The 15375-nt window shown below is 34.8% G+C and overlaps 1 protein-coding gene across 2 annotated transcripts in view; it reads right to left on the minus strand.

The window, feature by feature from the left end:
• Window positions 1-15375, minus strand: part of LOC150100328 (sorting nexin-25-like) — a 350110-nt gene that overhangs the window by 322033 nt on the left and 12702 nt on the right. For both annotated transcript variants that reach the window (XR_016549234.1, XM_090402426.1), the window contains exons 2-3: window positions 7079-7267; window positions 3924-4102 (exon numbers count right to left, since the gene is read on the minus strand). Coding sequence is in view for 1 of the 2 variants with exons in the window: in XM_090402426.1 (XP_090258552.1) it covers window positions 3924-4102; window positions 7079-7267 (368 nt within the window). In the remaining variant the exon portion in view is untranslated. The remainder of the gene's footprint in view (window positions 1-3923; window positions 4103-7078; window positions 7268-15375) is intronic.

Below are 15375 nucleotides of genomic sequence, written 5' to 3' on the forward strand. Positions count from 1 at the left end.
AGATACTAAGACAAGTAGTGATGACAGCTTGGTCCACCGTTACCATGAGTAGCCTCAGTCCTGAAGATACTGCTGGTGCAAATTTTGTTTGCTTACACTTGGATAAAGGATTAAACCAAATTTATTATAGTCTAACCAAGTGAAAAAAAAACTTCCAACATCTTTCTCTAAATCCAGAGTTATTTAATAATAAGTGAGACCCCTTTTGGTCTGGCTCCCACTGACGAGACCTCAATAACCGGTCTGGGTAGTGGCCCTTCCCTTAATGCATAGCATTATACATGTCTGCAAGGAGATATGCTTTGCATAGTGATGAGAGATTGGTCCACCTTTACCATTAGTTGCCTCAGTCCTGAAGATACTTCAGAGGCAAACTTTGTTTCCTTACACTTGGATAAAGGATTAAATTAAATTTATTATAGAGTAGATGTTGTGGCCTTACAGGAAGATCTATACAGACTGTGGGAGTGGACAAGAAAGAGGAGCTGTCAATTTAATATTTTAATGTGCAATGTTTTGAAATTTGGTAGGCAAGGATGGGAGGATGCAGAATATATAATTAATGATGAAATTCTAAAAGAGGTGGAAGAGATGAAGGATCTGGGAGCAATGATTGACAGAAAATTAAAGTTTGGGAATTGCTTTGCTAAAATTATGTGAAGATGTCAATGATTTATGGCAATCAGGAAGAGAACCCTGACATGCTAAAGCAAAGAGATTTTAGTTCCTTTGTATAAGGGAAGTAAAATCTCTTTGCTGAAATAAAAGGTTTGATCAGAATGTATTAATTTGGATTACCATGCACAGATTTGCTCCTCTGGATTTCAAAGGGATGAGAATATCTTAGAGATGGTGCAGAGAAAATTCATTAAATTAGTGTCAGGTCTATGGAGTGTGGGTTATAATGAGAGATTGAGAGAATGCAATTTGCAGAGCCTTGTGAACAGAAGATATAGGATTGAGATAGGGGAAAGGATTAAGACTTACAAGTTGGTGTGACAGGTTGTTTCCAGATTAATGCAGAAATTTTTCATAAAGTAGTGGGAAGAGGCCATCCCTGGAAGCTAGTACACAGATGGTGTGAGGAGCAGATTCTTTGCATGGAGAATCATTGGTGAGTGGAATGCATTGCCTGAGTGAGTTTTAGGTCTTGTATTGCTTAAATCTTGGATTAGTATTAGTATAGAATAACTAACATAAGATATCCAAGGGGGTCAAAAGACTCATTGCAGGAGGGACCGTTCTCACAGAAAAATATCATCACATCATGCCTTAAATCCATTCATAGTGTCTGCACTCTACACACACACACACACACACACACACACACACACACACACACACACACACACACAATGAATGGATTTAAGGTATAATGTGATGATATTTTTGTGTGAGAACGGTCCCTCCTGCAATGAGTCTTTTGACCACCCTTGGATACTCGACCAGAAATGCTGAAGTATGGTGGTATAAAAGTCTTACAGTGGCTGCACTGCGTAGTTCAGAAAGCCTGGACAGAGGGACGAATTCCCGATGATTGGAGTAGAGCTCTCATAGTACCCATATATAAAAAGGGAAATAAAACTGAATGTGAGAATTACAGAGGTATTTCCCTACTGAGTGTTCCTGGCAAAGATCTATGCAAGTATACTTGAGAAACGGTTGAGAAGAATTGTGGAAGAAAAGCTTGGTGAAGAACAAGCTGGATTCAGGCCAAACAGAGGCTGTCAGGATCAGATCTTCACTTTACGACAAATAGTCGAGAAAGCATGGGAATATAACAAAGATCTGTATATAAGCTTTGTCGATTTGGAAAAGGCATATGATAAGGTGCCAAGAGAGAAGCTATTCAATACGCTGCAGTTATATGGTGTCAATGGGGAATTATATCAAGCAATACTTGGTCTTTATTTGAGTTGTAAGTCAGCAGTTAGAATTGAAGGAAGTACACAAAGATGGTTTAATGTTAAATCTGGTGTGAGACAAGGATGTACATTATCCCCTCTGTTATTCATTATCTATATGGATCACATTATGAAGGAAAGTGGTATTAAACCTGATATCAAAATTGGAGATGTTAATGTCAGCTCTTTGCTTTATGCAGATGATGTTATACTTCAAAATAAATCTGCTACAAGTCTGCAAATTCTCTGACTAAATTGAATAGCTGCTGTAATAGATATGGTATGAAGGTCAGCAATAAAAAGACAAAGACAATGAAAATAGGCAGAATCACTGAAAATGTCAACTGTGTAGTGAATGGAGAACCTGTGGAACAAGTAAAACATTTCAGCTACTTAGGCACGATTTTTACTGAAGATGGTAAATTAAATATAGAAATAGACAACAGAATCAGCAAAGCTGGTATGGTGGGAAGTCAATTGAATAAATTCATATGGAATAAGAGAGAAATTAGTCGGAACACTAAATTAGCTGTATACAAGACAGTGTTCAAACCAGTTTTAACTTAATGGATCTGAGAGCTGGGTCAGAAGTAAAACACTTGACCAAAGACTAGAGACCGCAGATATGAGAGTCCTGAGAAGGATTACAGGCGTGAACAGATGGCATCAATGGCAATATCATATTAAAAATGAGGATATTAGGAAAGAACTTGACATTGTCAGCATCCAGGAATGCATTAGCAGAGCTAATCTCAGGTGGTATGGTCACTTAAATAGAATGGGAGAGGAAAGATTAGCAAAACAAGTGTTCTCTGCCAGGTTGGCAGGAAAACGACCCAGAGGAAGACCAAGATATAGGTGGATTGATACGGTACAAAGTGCCTTAGACGATAGAAATATAAGATCTGATAATGTTGGAGTCTTGACAAGTAACAGACTAATTTGGAGGAAAATTGTAGATAGGAAGTTAGTAATGATGTAATTTTTTCATGTAGTACTGTCATATACTGTACACCCCTTGAGAGTACATGGCAGGAATTTGATGATGATGAATATCTGATGTTAGTAATTCTATACTAATACTAATCCAAGATTTAAGCAATACAAGACCTAAAACTTTAAATTATATTCTAGGATCTGGAACTAATTCTATTCTTATAACACTATTGTTTATTACCCTCAGCAGTTCATCTTTGAAAAGTGGAGACAGACCTGTGGACTGATTTTTTGAATGGCTTTTTTTGGATGACTTAAAAACTAAACCGCTTTGCTAACACCTCACCTATGAAGCTGCTGTGAGACTAAGTCCCAATTTTTGGAAATGTAGATAAATTCTCTAACCCAGTGTGACACTAACATCCTGCTAAAAGCCTGAAGTAGTGTGAAATATTTCCATGTTAGATCTCTAAAGCAGGATTATCTAATCCTTAGCCTCTCCATTTATAATCTTTCATGGGCAAGATTCACATTAGAAAAAAAAAAAAAGCTTCAGTATTATTTTATCTAGTAGAAAATGTAATTCATTAGTGTTGCTTCCTAAAATTTTGTATCACAGAGTAAGACAGAGTCCTATGTTAATGTAGCATTTGTTTATCTAGAATGCTTAAGTCATACCTGGCTATGTAATTCATGCAAATGAATATATGGCTTTTATCTATTTTCTTGAATGGAATAAATTTCAATTCAATGAACCATCACTGGTACTATATTGTCTCAAATGGAATGTCGAAGTGTTTGTATGGCTAATTTTAGGCTCATAGTCATGCTTTTGAAAGTACAAGTATACCAAGCAGAGGAACAGGAACCTATACTACCAAAATGTGAACTTTTAAAGGTTCACTTGCTCTAGTACAAGTGAAAATATTTTTGACAGTTTAGGCATATGCTGAAATCACTTGCATTTGTGCTTGCTGATTTTTTCCTTCCACTCCACTTTTCTTTCTTTTTTTATTATTATAGAGTAAAAGTATAAATGCATGAAAAAATGTTTTAAGTTGTGTAATGAAAATCTGAACTTACTTCAGAAGCTTTATGAATGATTGATGCTCTGTCACTAGATCTTTATACCACCAGCTGACAAAGTCTTTAACTGCAAGATCAATTATATCATTTATAACTGTATCAACATTCCGAGATACTAATGTTTGTCGTTTCTGAATATCTTTTGTCTTTGAAATAATCTGATCTTCAAATTCATCCTATAAATGAAGAAATCATTAAAATATTCAATAAAACAAGTACTTTAATATAAAAATATTCTATTCTAAATCGAATGGTAAATAGCATGTCATTTTAAAATCAGAAGTATTTCCCAACCAGGAGATAACAAGCTAAATATGCTTTAAGGTAAATGTGAAATCTAGACAATAACCTGAAATTTATGATTAGTATACGGTATCATCATCATCATCATCATCATGGTTTATTTACAATTTGTAAACAGAAAAACAAATAAATACTAATAAATAAATAAATAATAAATAAAAAAAAACTAAATAAATAGGAATAAGAAAAAATTAAAAGTTAATTATATAATATACAGTATAAAGATTTAATTTAGATAACTCAAAATCTTATTTACTATGTGAAAATATTATAACAAATTCCGTTAAATTAAACTTTCCAAAAAATTATATTATTGTTTAATACTTTACCAAGTATAAGAATAAGCTAACACCTTTAATTCTCTTATAAGGAATTAAAGGAATTAGCTTATAGTAGGCGAGGCCTTTAAACCCCATCTAGCTTTTGGAGACTGAGTGGGCAGTTCAATTCTTGACACCAGTAGCCAATCAGAAATAGCTGGCCCATTACTATCACTAATTACAGGCAGACACCAATGAAGAGACTGGCAAACAAGTGCTGTCATCTCTAGGTACCTTATCCTAACAGGATTTGTTACTGTCTAAAATAATGTGGGTTCTACAGTTGATTTTCTTGAGTATACAAGATGAAAAACCCAAGTTTCCAGGAGAAAAAAACTGTTTGCCTGTGCCAGAGATTGACTAACTCAGAACTGGTCGAAGAAAGAATTTGAAAAAGTTCCTACAGTGGGTGACTAGATTTGAACTATAATTCTATCTTCTGGCAGCCAAGCACAGAGGATGCAAGCACCAACTGAGATACAATTACCAAGCAGAAATGCTCTACTCCAGGAAGCAAAGCCCAAAGATTATTAAAACATTAAATGTCATCTGTGGGAGCCAGACCCAGAAGAATCAAGGATGAATTAATGAAGGCATGTGTTTTTCATAAAGTAGTAAAGTGTATTACCTTATTATTAAAATACTCTGAATCAGAGACAGTTGTAGAAAGTTTATCCAGTTAGAAATTAAATTAAACTTGACAAAAAAATTATATTCTTATTTAATCCTTTATCCCAGTATAGGCAAAAAAAGTTTACATGTGAAGTATCTTCTCAACTAGGATACTTGTATATAGAGGCTGATGACTTCACATCATTTGCTTTAGTATCTCATAATGCAAAGCAGAATTCCTTTCAGAAGTACAAATACACATTTGAAAGGAAGTGCTTTGTTGTAGAAAACTTTCTACAACTTTGTTGTAGATCAGTAAAATAGCATGAAATATTTCATGTACAAACTTTGTTTGCTTACACTTGAATAAAAGGTTAAACAAGAATATAATTTCTTGGCAAGTTTAAAATGTAAACAGAGAAACTGCCTTCAAGAATTATTTTCAGCAAACAATAATGAACATCCAATGCTTCACAGCTTTTCATTACCGGTCATACATGGTTCCTTTCCAGTGAACTGGTTAAATGTTTACATCCCAACTTTTACAATCAGCTCTGCAGTTTATACAATTCATTATGCAGTTTATGCAAATGGTAAGTAAGCTACAAATTTTAGTCATCTTTGATGGAGACCTCTACTTTAATTTTTATCCAGTCCAAGTAAAACATACAATCTACATTTTCCTGATCAACAAAATAAAATTTCACCTCTGGCAAGTGTAAAAGAAAGGAAAAAAAAAGTAACCAATGTCTACAGAAGTGTGGCAAAGCTTGTGTGTCGCAGTTATCAAGTTTACAGTTGTAAAGGTCTCCTGGAAGGGAGGGAATGATCACTTTCAGCAACTCTGATGTCAACTTCTTTCCTCTGCACTAACAGAAACTCATATAACACCATGATTTTTCTTTCTCATTTTTTTATTTTTTTGTATGCTTTCTTCTCTGTGTACAACTTGAAGTTCATCAGCTATTTTTTTTCTGTATCTATTAATCTGTAAGGAAGTGGGAGAAACTCCTGCAAATGAAGCTTGAGTTGATAATAAAGAGGAGATGGTAATGACAGTAGGATGATTGTCAGTACCATTGGATACTGAAGCCAAGGCACTTATGATGTGTTTACTGTGAACCAATGAAAGCTTCAATAAATATCAAAATCAGGTGGGTAGGGCCCCTTCCATAATGCAGCAGTTGGCAACATGCAGCTCTTTAACTTTTAACCTACATGTACAGCAAGTGCATGCAGTAAACATTTTCAGTTTACTTTGCTTGCACATCACAAGCAAAGCAAACGTACTGCAAGGTGGCAAAGGTTAATCATTGCAGAAGTGATGAGTAAAAAATAGTTAAAACAGGAACAAACTAATATCTGTGAGTACATAGTGTTTGCAATAAATATGTGAATTCATATTATATATCATCCAACTTTTTAAATAAGTGATGTTATATTATTAAATGGCAATAATATGAACATGTATATAAATTTGAAATTATTTGTATGAACTTCTCTCTGTTTTGGGTTCAATGTATTTCTGTAAGCAAACATTTTTGAATCTGAACTATATTACAAATAAATCAAGAAACTGTTAAAAATGCAAATCAAATCAATCAGATCAAAAAATAGCTCTTCACTCAAAAAAATGTTGCTGACCCCTGCCAAAACCCCTGTATATAAGTAACCATATACACATCCCAAAAGAAGTTAGTGTGCATTATGAAACTGACGTCAATAGCCTTTATATAAAAGTAGCCTAACTGCCACCTCACATGCAAACTTTGTTTCCTTAGGCTTAGATAAAGGATTAAATCAAAAATACTCATTACTTTTAACCAAGCAAAAAAATTTTCTACATAAAGAGAAGTTACGTGGCAATGACAAGCAACTGGGCCCAATATTAAAATGGATGATGAAGACAAAACTAACCTGAAATGATCTGTGGTCTGTTAATGCTCTTTTCTTTACTTTATATTCTTCTCCTGTATAGATGAAGAAAAGGAATCCCAAGATGGCACCAAATAAAGAAGCTCCAACATATATCAGAAGTTTTAAGATTGTTCCTAATAATTCCCAGTAACGGAAAGTAAACAATACTGCTAATACTAGTGCAACACTCTGGAAAGAACAACATGATAATTGTAAGGATTGTAATAATTTTAAATGACATATCATGTACAAAGCTCTTTAACATCTTAAAAATAAATGTTATAAATACAAATCTACCTGGCTATTGTTAACAAGCTTTTTTTTTTTTACTGGGCATGAATTTGTGATCAATGTAAATAAATATAAGAGAAACATGTATAATAATATAAGGCAATACATATAATCAATGCATCATATTTTGTGGTGTCTTGAATTAAAACTTGTATTAAGCTAAAATATATATTTTTTTTTAGGTTTCAGAATTACTATGATCCAAAATAAAAACTGTTTCGTTTGAGAAGAAGATTTAAATTTAATTAATTCCCTTTAATAATTCAAAATGCGATGAATATCAAAAAATCATAAATATGATTAAGTTGCCAGCAGAGCATACTGAGAGAATTCCACAAAACTAAAAAAAAGTGGGAAGGTCTTCAAAATTCTAACAGGTATATACAAGAATGATAAAACCTGGAAATATTAAGAATCTTTACTTATTTCCTTAATCAGTAAAATTAGCTTATTTAAAATCAGCTTTGCAAGAATACCAGAGGTAAGGTTCATAGGAGATAACAGTTATAGCAAAATAAACCGGAAAGCAGAATCTGCTAACAGGATTAAAGAAAGAATTTCAGTAGTTTCTAAGAGATAACTATCACAGGTAGTAAAAGCTATCAAAAGTTCTGAATTTCAGAAATTAATTACCAATTGTGAATGTGAACAAGGTGTTCAGCTATACTTCTAGTTGGGAAAGAGTGATATCTTTTGATCTCAACTTGAAGATAGCCACTCATGTCTTCTAGAGAACACATCTAGGGATGATAATTAACTTTATTTAGTTATTAAATTTTTAGACCAATAGCTAACATGGTCACCAAACCATCTTCACAGGCACAAAGATATACACATTTCTAATTCATGAAAGCACAACAGCAAGAAGGCAAACAAAGATTGAGTGTAAAAGGCAGGATTCTAAGTCCCAGCTGATATAATCTATGAATATGGTGATGGAATCTTGCTTGTTCCTCTGAAAATCTCAAGGTGATCGCCTCCCAGATTTTGGGTAAAGTACAGTAAGACTGCTAGTCAGGAGATTCCAAGAATGGTCTTTCAGATCTGTATTTGCTTCTGTATAACAGGGAAGTTTTCTTTCAACAGATATCATCTGTGTAGATGCCATGGTCTTCTACCATTCCAGAATAGCTTTAGTGTAAATAATGTACAATGTTCCTATGTTCATTCTATCACATGTTAGCTATTCTTCCTATTTGTCCAAAATACGTCAGTTTGAAGGACAGATAATACTGTAGATACCTAAATGATCTGGATGATGGAGAGGATCTTTTGGTGAATAAATAAGGGTAGCCAATTTTTTGTATGGTTTAAAGGAAATTCATATCTCCTAAAAATATGTGAAATTTTTTCCTAATGTATCCTAGATGCAAGGGAGGAAGGAAAGAGTTTTTGTGATCCAGGTTTTTGGGGGGGGGTCAGGTGGAGGAAATGGACAGAGAATTGAGTATGGAAAGGGAGATACATATACATTAAAAAAATCCCATATATGAATGATTTCAATAGAAAGGCTAATATGGTCTGAGCAAATGGCTCTAGCTCTAATTACTAAGGTTTCAATAACACCTTACTATAGTCCGACTACAGAAGGGAGAGCTCTTGTTGGCAGACTGCCAAGAAGAGTCAATTTATGTCGAAGGAGAGAAAGAAATAAGGCGATAATTGATTTGGTCGACAACATGCGAAATTACGTACTTTATAGGTAAAATTTTCCATACAAGCAAAATAGTTACCACTTGTAAAAACTACAATGATCATAAAAGAGAAGTGTTAATTTTCCGATGTGTAATAATAAATAACTCATCCCACAATATGGATTCTCCTTCTGTTGACATGCACAGAAGTATCCAAGGGTCTCGTATCTGTGGGCATACTAATTAATGGATGCAGCTAACAGTATGGGTAGGTTTCCTATAGACAAAAAATAATAAGCATTTCCTGAATAACCTCATAACCAGGTCATCAAGAAAGGACAAACAATTATTGTTTGATTTTTTTTCAATGACAAAACAGATTCCAGAGTTTAATAAGCCGAAAGGCTATTTTACCAGCGAAAAGGGATAGTAAATCCCTTCATGTTTTTATAGCCGGGTACGAAACTCTGATCGAAATCCATCGAGTTTCATGCCGAAAAAACTATCGGCGAGCCCAATGTAAATGATCACTTCGGTAGTACAACACCAGGGCAACTCCATGCAAAGGTGGAGCAAGCTCCATCACTAACTTTAATATTCTCTCATAATGTAAAACCCAGCTCCTAAGAGATGTAATATATTGTTTTACATTATGAGAATAGATCACTACCCAGACCGGTTTCAACCTTTTTTTGAGGTCTCATCAGTGAGTAGGTAGACCTGGAATATCAAGGTTTTAAGTAGAGGTATGTTAGTTCGTGTTCACTTAAAACCTTGATATTCCAGGTCTACCTACTCACTGATGAGTAAAAAGGTTGAAACCGGTCTGGGTAGTGACCTCTTCTCATAATGTAAAACAATATATTACATCTCTTAGGAGCTGGGTTTTACATTATGAGAGAATATTAAAGTTAATGACGGAGCTTGCTCCACCTTTGCATGGAGTTGCCCTGGTGTTGTACTACTGAAGTGATCATTTACACTTGGGCTCACCGATAGTTTTTTTTGGCATAAAACTCTATGGATTTCGATCCGAGTTTCGTACCCGGCTATAAAAACATAAAAGGATTTACTATCCCTCTTTCTAGATTCCAGAGTGTTTGGCTCTTAAGATAAACAAAAAATATTTAGAACATATCAAAGCCATGTGGCCAAATGGAGAATACATAATCAACACAGCACAGCTATAATGTTGGTTTGAGTGGAGAAGAATTCAAGGCTGTTTTTTTGTTTTTTTTAGTGTTCCATGAAGACTGGTGTGGGGGGGAAGAACCAACGCTATAACAACCCCCCCTCCCCAAAGGATTTATGAACTGACAAAAAAATACACAAAGAAAACATTTTTGAGACCCACAATTAACAGTACTGATTTTCCTAATTATGAATATACAACATTATGACTTCAGTGCCTCCCATATCAAGAATCAGTCATAATCCTTGAAAATACTGATGTGGTAAGTTTGGATATAGTCTCCCTATTCACAAATATACATAAACCCATCAAAATAAACAGCCATATATTACTCAAAATATGACTATACTATATTGGAGGGAGAGAATGGAATTTACGTCGTTACTAAGGAATAATTACCTCAGGCAGCATGTGATGGAATGCAGTAGGGGTTTGAGAGTGCTAGATCTAGTAACTGCATCAGAGAATTTGTCCATAACCAATATGACCATACTGCCATCATTGGTGAGAGTAATTATATGGTCTTGACATGAGAGGTGGCTAAATGTGTGTGTAGCCAGCCTTGTAATTTCAGTTAAGAGAGGGTACATATGAAATTATAAGGTTGATAAGTATGACAAGCTTAGGAGATTGCTTGGATCAGTTCCATGGCACATGAAACTGCAATAACTGAGAGTTGATAGTGCATGGGAAGTGGTAAAGGAATGTTTGAGGGAAGTAATTGCAGACTGTATACCTAGAGTTAGGAGAATAAATTAAATGGGAGTTAAATGGATTATTGCCATCATTAAGCTGGAGCTACAAACAAAAAAATAAAATAAAATTTGTGGAGAAAATATAAGAAAGATGACCTGCAGGCACATGAACTGTAAAAAGCACAGGCCAGAAGGGTGGTAAGAAAGGCAAAAGGAGAATATGAAAGGAAATTAATAGTACAGGTCAAAGATAATCCCAAATAGTTCTTTCGGTATGTTGCAAGTAAAACAAAGAATGATTATGGAAGAATAATTTTAACAAATTCCAATGGTAGTGAGGTAATTGAAGCAGAAGAAATGGTAGAATTACTAAGTGAACACTTTGCACAAGTATATCATCCAGATGGAGACATTTCAATAACAAGCAAGCAAAGGCTTATATGGCAACTGAAGTAAATGAACTAGAGATAGACTGATGTGAATACAGCTATGGGATTAGATGGTAGCTTGAGTTTTTACAAGAAGGTGCTAGAGAATTGGCAGTGCCTTTTGACCATGTTGTTTAACCAAAGTCTCTGCTCTGGGTTAGTTCTGGGGGGGGGGGGGTGTAAAGAGGGGAAAATAGTTCCATTGCATACAGGAGGGTCCAAGACTGATGAAGCAAATTAACCAACTGATCAGAATATCAGGAGTTGTGGTCAAGGGGCCATTACTATTTAATTTGTATATTAATGATATAGAAAAGGATTTGAGAACTATTCAGTTATTTGCAGATGATGCCAAACTGGATAGAACAATACTTAATCAAGATATGTTAAAATTCTGCAGGATGATTTGCATAGACTAATAGTCTGGGCAATGGAGAATGGATGTCAATTAAATGTGGCAAAGTGTAAGGTTATGCATTTTGGGATGAAAAATTACCAGCTGTGTACCACATTAATGGAACTATATTCCAGAAAATTGATGAAGCCAAGGATTTGGAAGTGTTAGTGGATACAGAGTTAAAGTTTAGAGGAGGGCATATTTGCAAAAGTGGCTAAAGCAGCTCATCGGATTACTTAATCAGATTACAGAGACAAAAAAGGTTACTATACCTCTTTATAGAGCATTGGTAAGAGCCCCCACCTTGACTAACATGTGCAGATCTGGACACCTGGGTTTCTTGGAGATGAGAAGGAGGTGAAGAGGATCCAGAGGTCAGGGACCAAGATGGTATCAGATCTATGGAATGAATCTTATGAGGACAAGTTGAAGATTTGTGGCTTACAGAAATTGGTTGAAGTGCAAAAGTGGTAACATGATTGAGACATAAATGTTGAAGGATTGTTACAAGATTAATACAGAGGGAATTTTTCAGAAAAGTACTAGCAGTGGGAGAACAAGGGACCATCCTTGGAAACTGAGCAAGAGTGTAGTTAGCAGGAGTGTCAGGACTATATTTTTCGCTGGGAGAATGGTGAGTGAGTCTGTTGTGGGTGCCATGACTGTGACCGAGTTTAAAGCGAAGTATGATAGATACTGCACGGATGTTGGATAGTGAGTGGCATGATGCTTAAGGCCTCCCTCAATGAGTCTAAGGACTCCATGGAATAGCTCATAATAATAACAGCCAGAAAATATATTCTCCATTTGTCCATATGGCCTGGATATGTTGAAAACATTTTTAGCACATGTTAACAGATATCCTGTTTGTAAACAAAATAATATCAAGAATAGCTGAACTAAGTCTCTTCATAAATAAAAGATACCAACTGAAAATTATACAAGTATATGCCCCAACTATGGACCATCCAGATGAAGAGATAGAAGATTTCTATGAAATATTAGAATCCACATTAAATAATTCTAAAGAATTCTACATAATTATAATGGGTGACTTTAATGCCAAAATTGGAAGCAGAGATGACCATCTGAACTCCATCGGTAAATTTGGATTTGGATAGAGGAATGAAAGAGGAGAAAGACATTGAATTTGCAGAAGAAAATAACCTCTTTATTATGAGCAGCTTTTTCAAGAAGAAAATCAACCAAAAATGGACTTGGAGAAGCCCAAATGGACAAACTTACAATAAAATAGACTTCATCCTCTCCAACAGAAGATATATAATAAATAATACCAAAGTGCTTAATAGATTTAACACAGGAAGCGACCACAGACTAGTAAGGACAAAAGTATGGATCAACAAAAAATGGGAACGGAATAAGCTCATAAGAAAAAAAGTTCAATTTAGTGAATCTACAAAACCTCTAGCACAATAAAAGCTGTTATAGAGAATCACTCAAAAATGAACTAAAAAAGTTAAACACAGCTACTACCATCGAGGATGCTAATGAAATATTAACAAAATCTATCTTGAATTGTGCACTAGAAATAGGAGGTGTAAAAAGGCACCAAGGAGAGGAAAAACTAAGACAGGAAACCTTAGATCAGATGAAGAAAAGAAGAGATATGAAAAGAGATTTGAATGACACCAATAAAATAGAATATGCAGAAATTTGTAAAGCTATAAGTAAAAGGATGAAACATGAACTTAAATTGTATAATATCGTCCAGCAGTGGACAGAACCAGAAGGTTGAAGAAGAAGAAAAGAACAGCAAACACTGTAGGATCAGGTTCACCATTAAAAAAGAAAACCCTAATTGTCTGCCCTTTCTAGAAATTCTGGTCACAACACTACACAACAGATTATCCTTTTCTTTCTATAGCAAACCCACCCAACACTGGTAGGTATCCATTATCAATCACATCATCAGCCCTACCAATAGAATGTTATCAAACCCTTTGTGCACAGAGCTAGAACCATCTGCTCTGAACAAAATGAACTATCTGCTGAAATCAATCACACATGAAACATTTGTTTTTAGCAATAGCTTTCCCTTTTCCAAAATCAAAAGAATTCTCCATCCATCCCACTGCAAAGTCTAGATTACAAAAAAACTTACTGCTATCCCTTACATTCAGGATACCACAGAAAAAATTTCACACATTCTTAAAAGATACAACATAAAGACTTCCTTTAAACCATTCCAAAAATTAATTACCTGTATCAACATCATCTAGATCATTCTAAAGTCTGCAGTATTCCCTGCTATTGCAAACTGACATACTTTGGACAAACAGAAAGAAAAGCTAATATCTAAATAAATGAACATAGGAATTATGTCCATTATTTATACTTATAGCAGAGCTGGAGTAGCAAACACTATGCTATTGATATGGGTCACTGGAAGAAAACCTTTCTATTTTACAAAAACAAAGGGCTGAAAGATCACTCCAGGAAATCGGCTATAGAACTACAATATTCTCCACATTTGAATAAATATATGTACCCTTACCTTACCCAAAATCTGGGCAATGATCATCTAGAGATCTTTAGCAAAATTCCAAAATTCACACTCAAAATTCCATCAACACAGAGAGAGAGAGAGAGAGGGTAGAAGCTAGGACTTTAGGAGCTTGCCTTTTACACAGCCTGTTTGCCTTTCTACTGGTGTGCCTGAATGCATAGGTCGTATATATATATATATATATATATATATATATACAGGATGGTTCAAAATTCCACATACAAACTTTGAGGGGAGGTAAAGAACATCAAAATCAAACCATATTCACAGAGGAAAGCATGACCGGAAACGCTACCCGAAAGCGGTAGGTGGTGCTGTTCGCCAGAGCTCCAGGTGAGCAATTGGGGCTTACTCATTCAAGCTTTCAACGTCATACGAAGAACATGCGTCATTTTACGAACACTGAGATGGCGGACATGCACCTTATTTACCATATTATGTATCCAACTACTATTGAACTGTTCAGTTATGCCTAATAAAGTTTTTTACACTACTTACTGCCTTGTGTTATTTCTGTATCTTTGTGTCCCTGTTAGTACCTTCTGGTGGCATTTCCGGTCATGCTTTCCTATGTGAATATGGTTGATTTTGATGTTCTCAACCTTCTCTCAAAGCTTGTACGTGGAATTTTGAACTACTCTGTATGTAACTTTGTAACCCAGCAAAAATTTAACAGATATATATATAGTCAGTTAATTATTATCCCCAGATGTGTGTTTTCTTCTCTAAACAACATGAATGATAATCAACATCAAGCACTGTACAAGATAGAAAACAGGCAAGCATCTGGATGTCTCAGATAGGGATATATTTGAAATTATTATTATTACACCCTCCGTGGAGTCAACAGACTCATCGTGGGAGGTTCAATCAATTGACAACATATCTTAAAATCCTTAACACTCCTTGTATTAACAACACATTCCGGTAAGACAGGGATTATAATTTTTTTTATTACTGCAAATATTTCAACTAGAAATATTTCTCTGGTTGAAATCATCATCATCAGCATAATTACAAGGTGAATCTAGAACAAAGAATGATAATTCTATTTACAGAGCTCAGTCACATGCCACCTAGTGGGTGGTTACAATAAAATAGGATAGCAATTAAGATCCAAATTTAAAATTAAG

Source organism: Typopeltis vanoorti, chromosome 13 (assembly GCF_054136105.1).
Source record: "Typopeltis vanoorti isolate ZY-2024b chromosome 13, IOZ_Tvanoo_1.0, whole genome shotgun sequence".
NCBI lineage: Eukaryota > Metazoa > Arthropoda > Arachnida > Uropygi > Thelyphonidae > Typopeltis > Typopeltis vanoorti.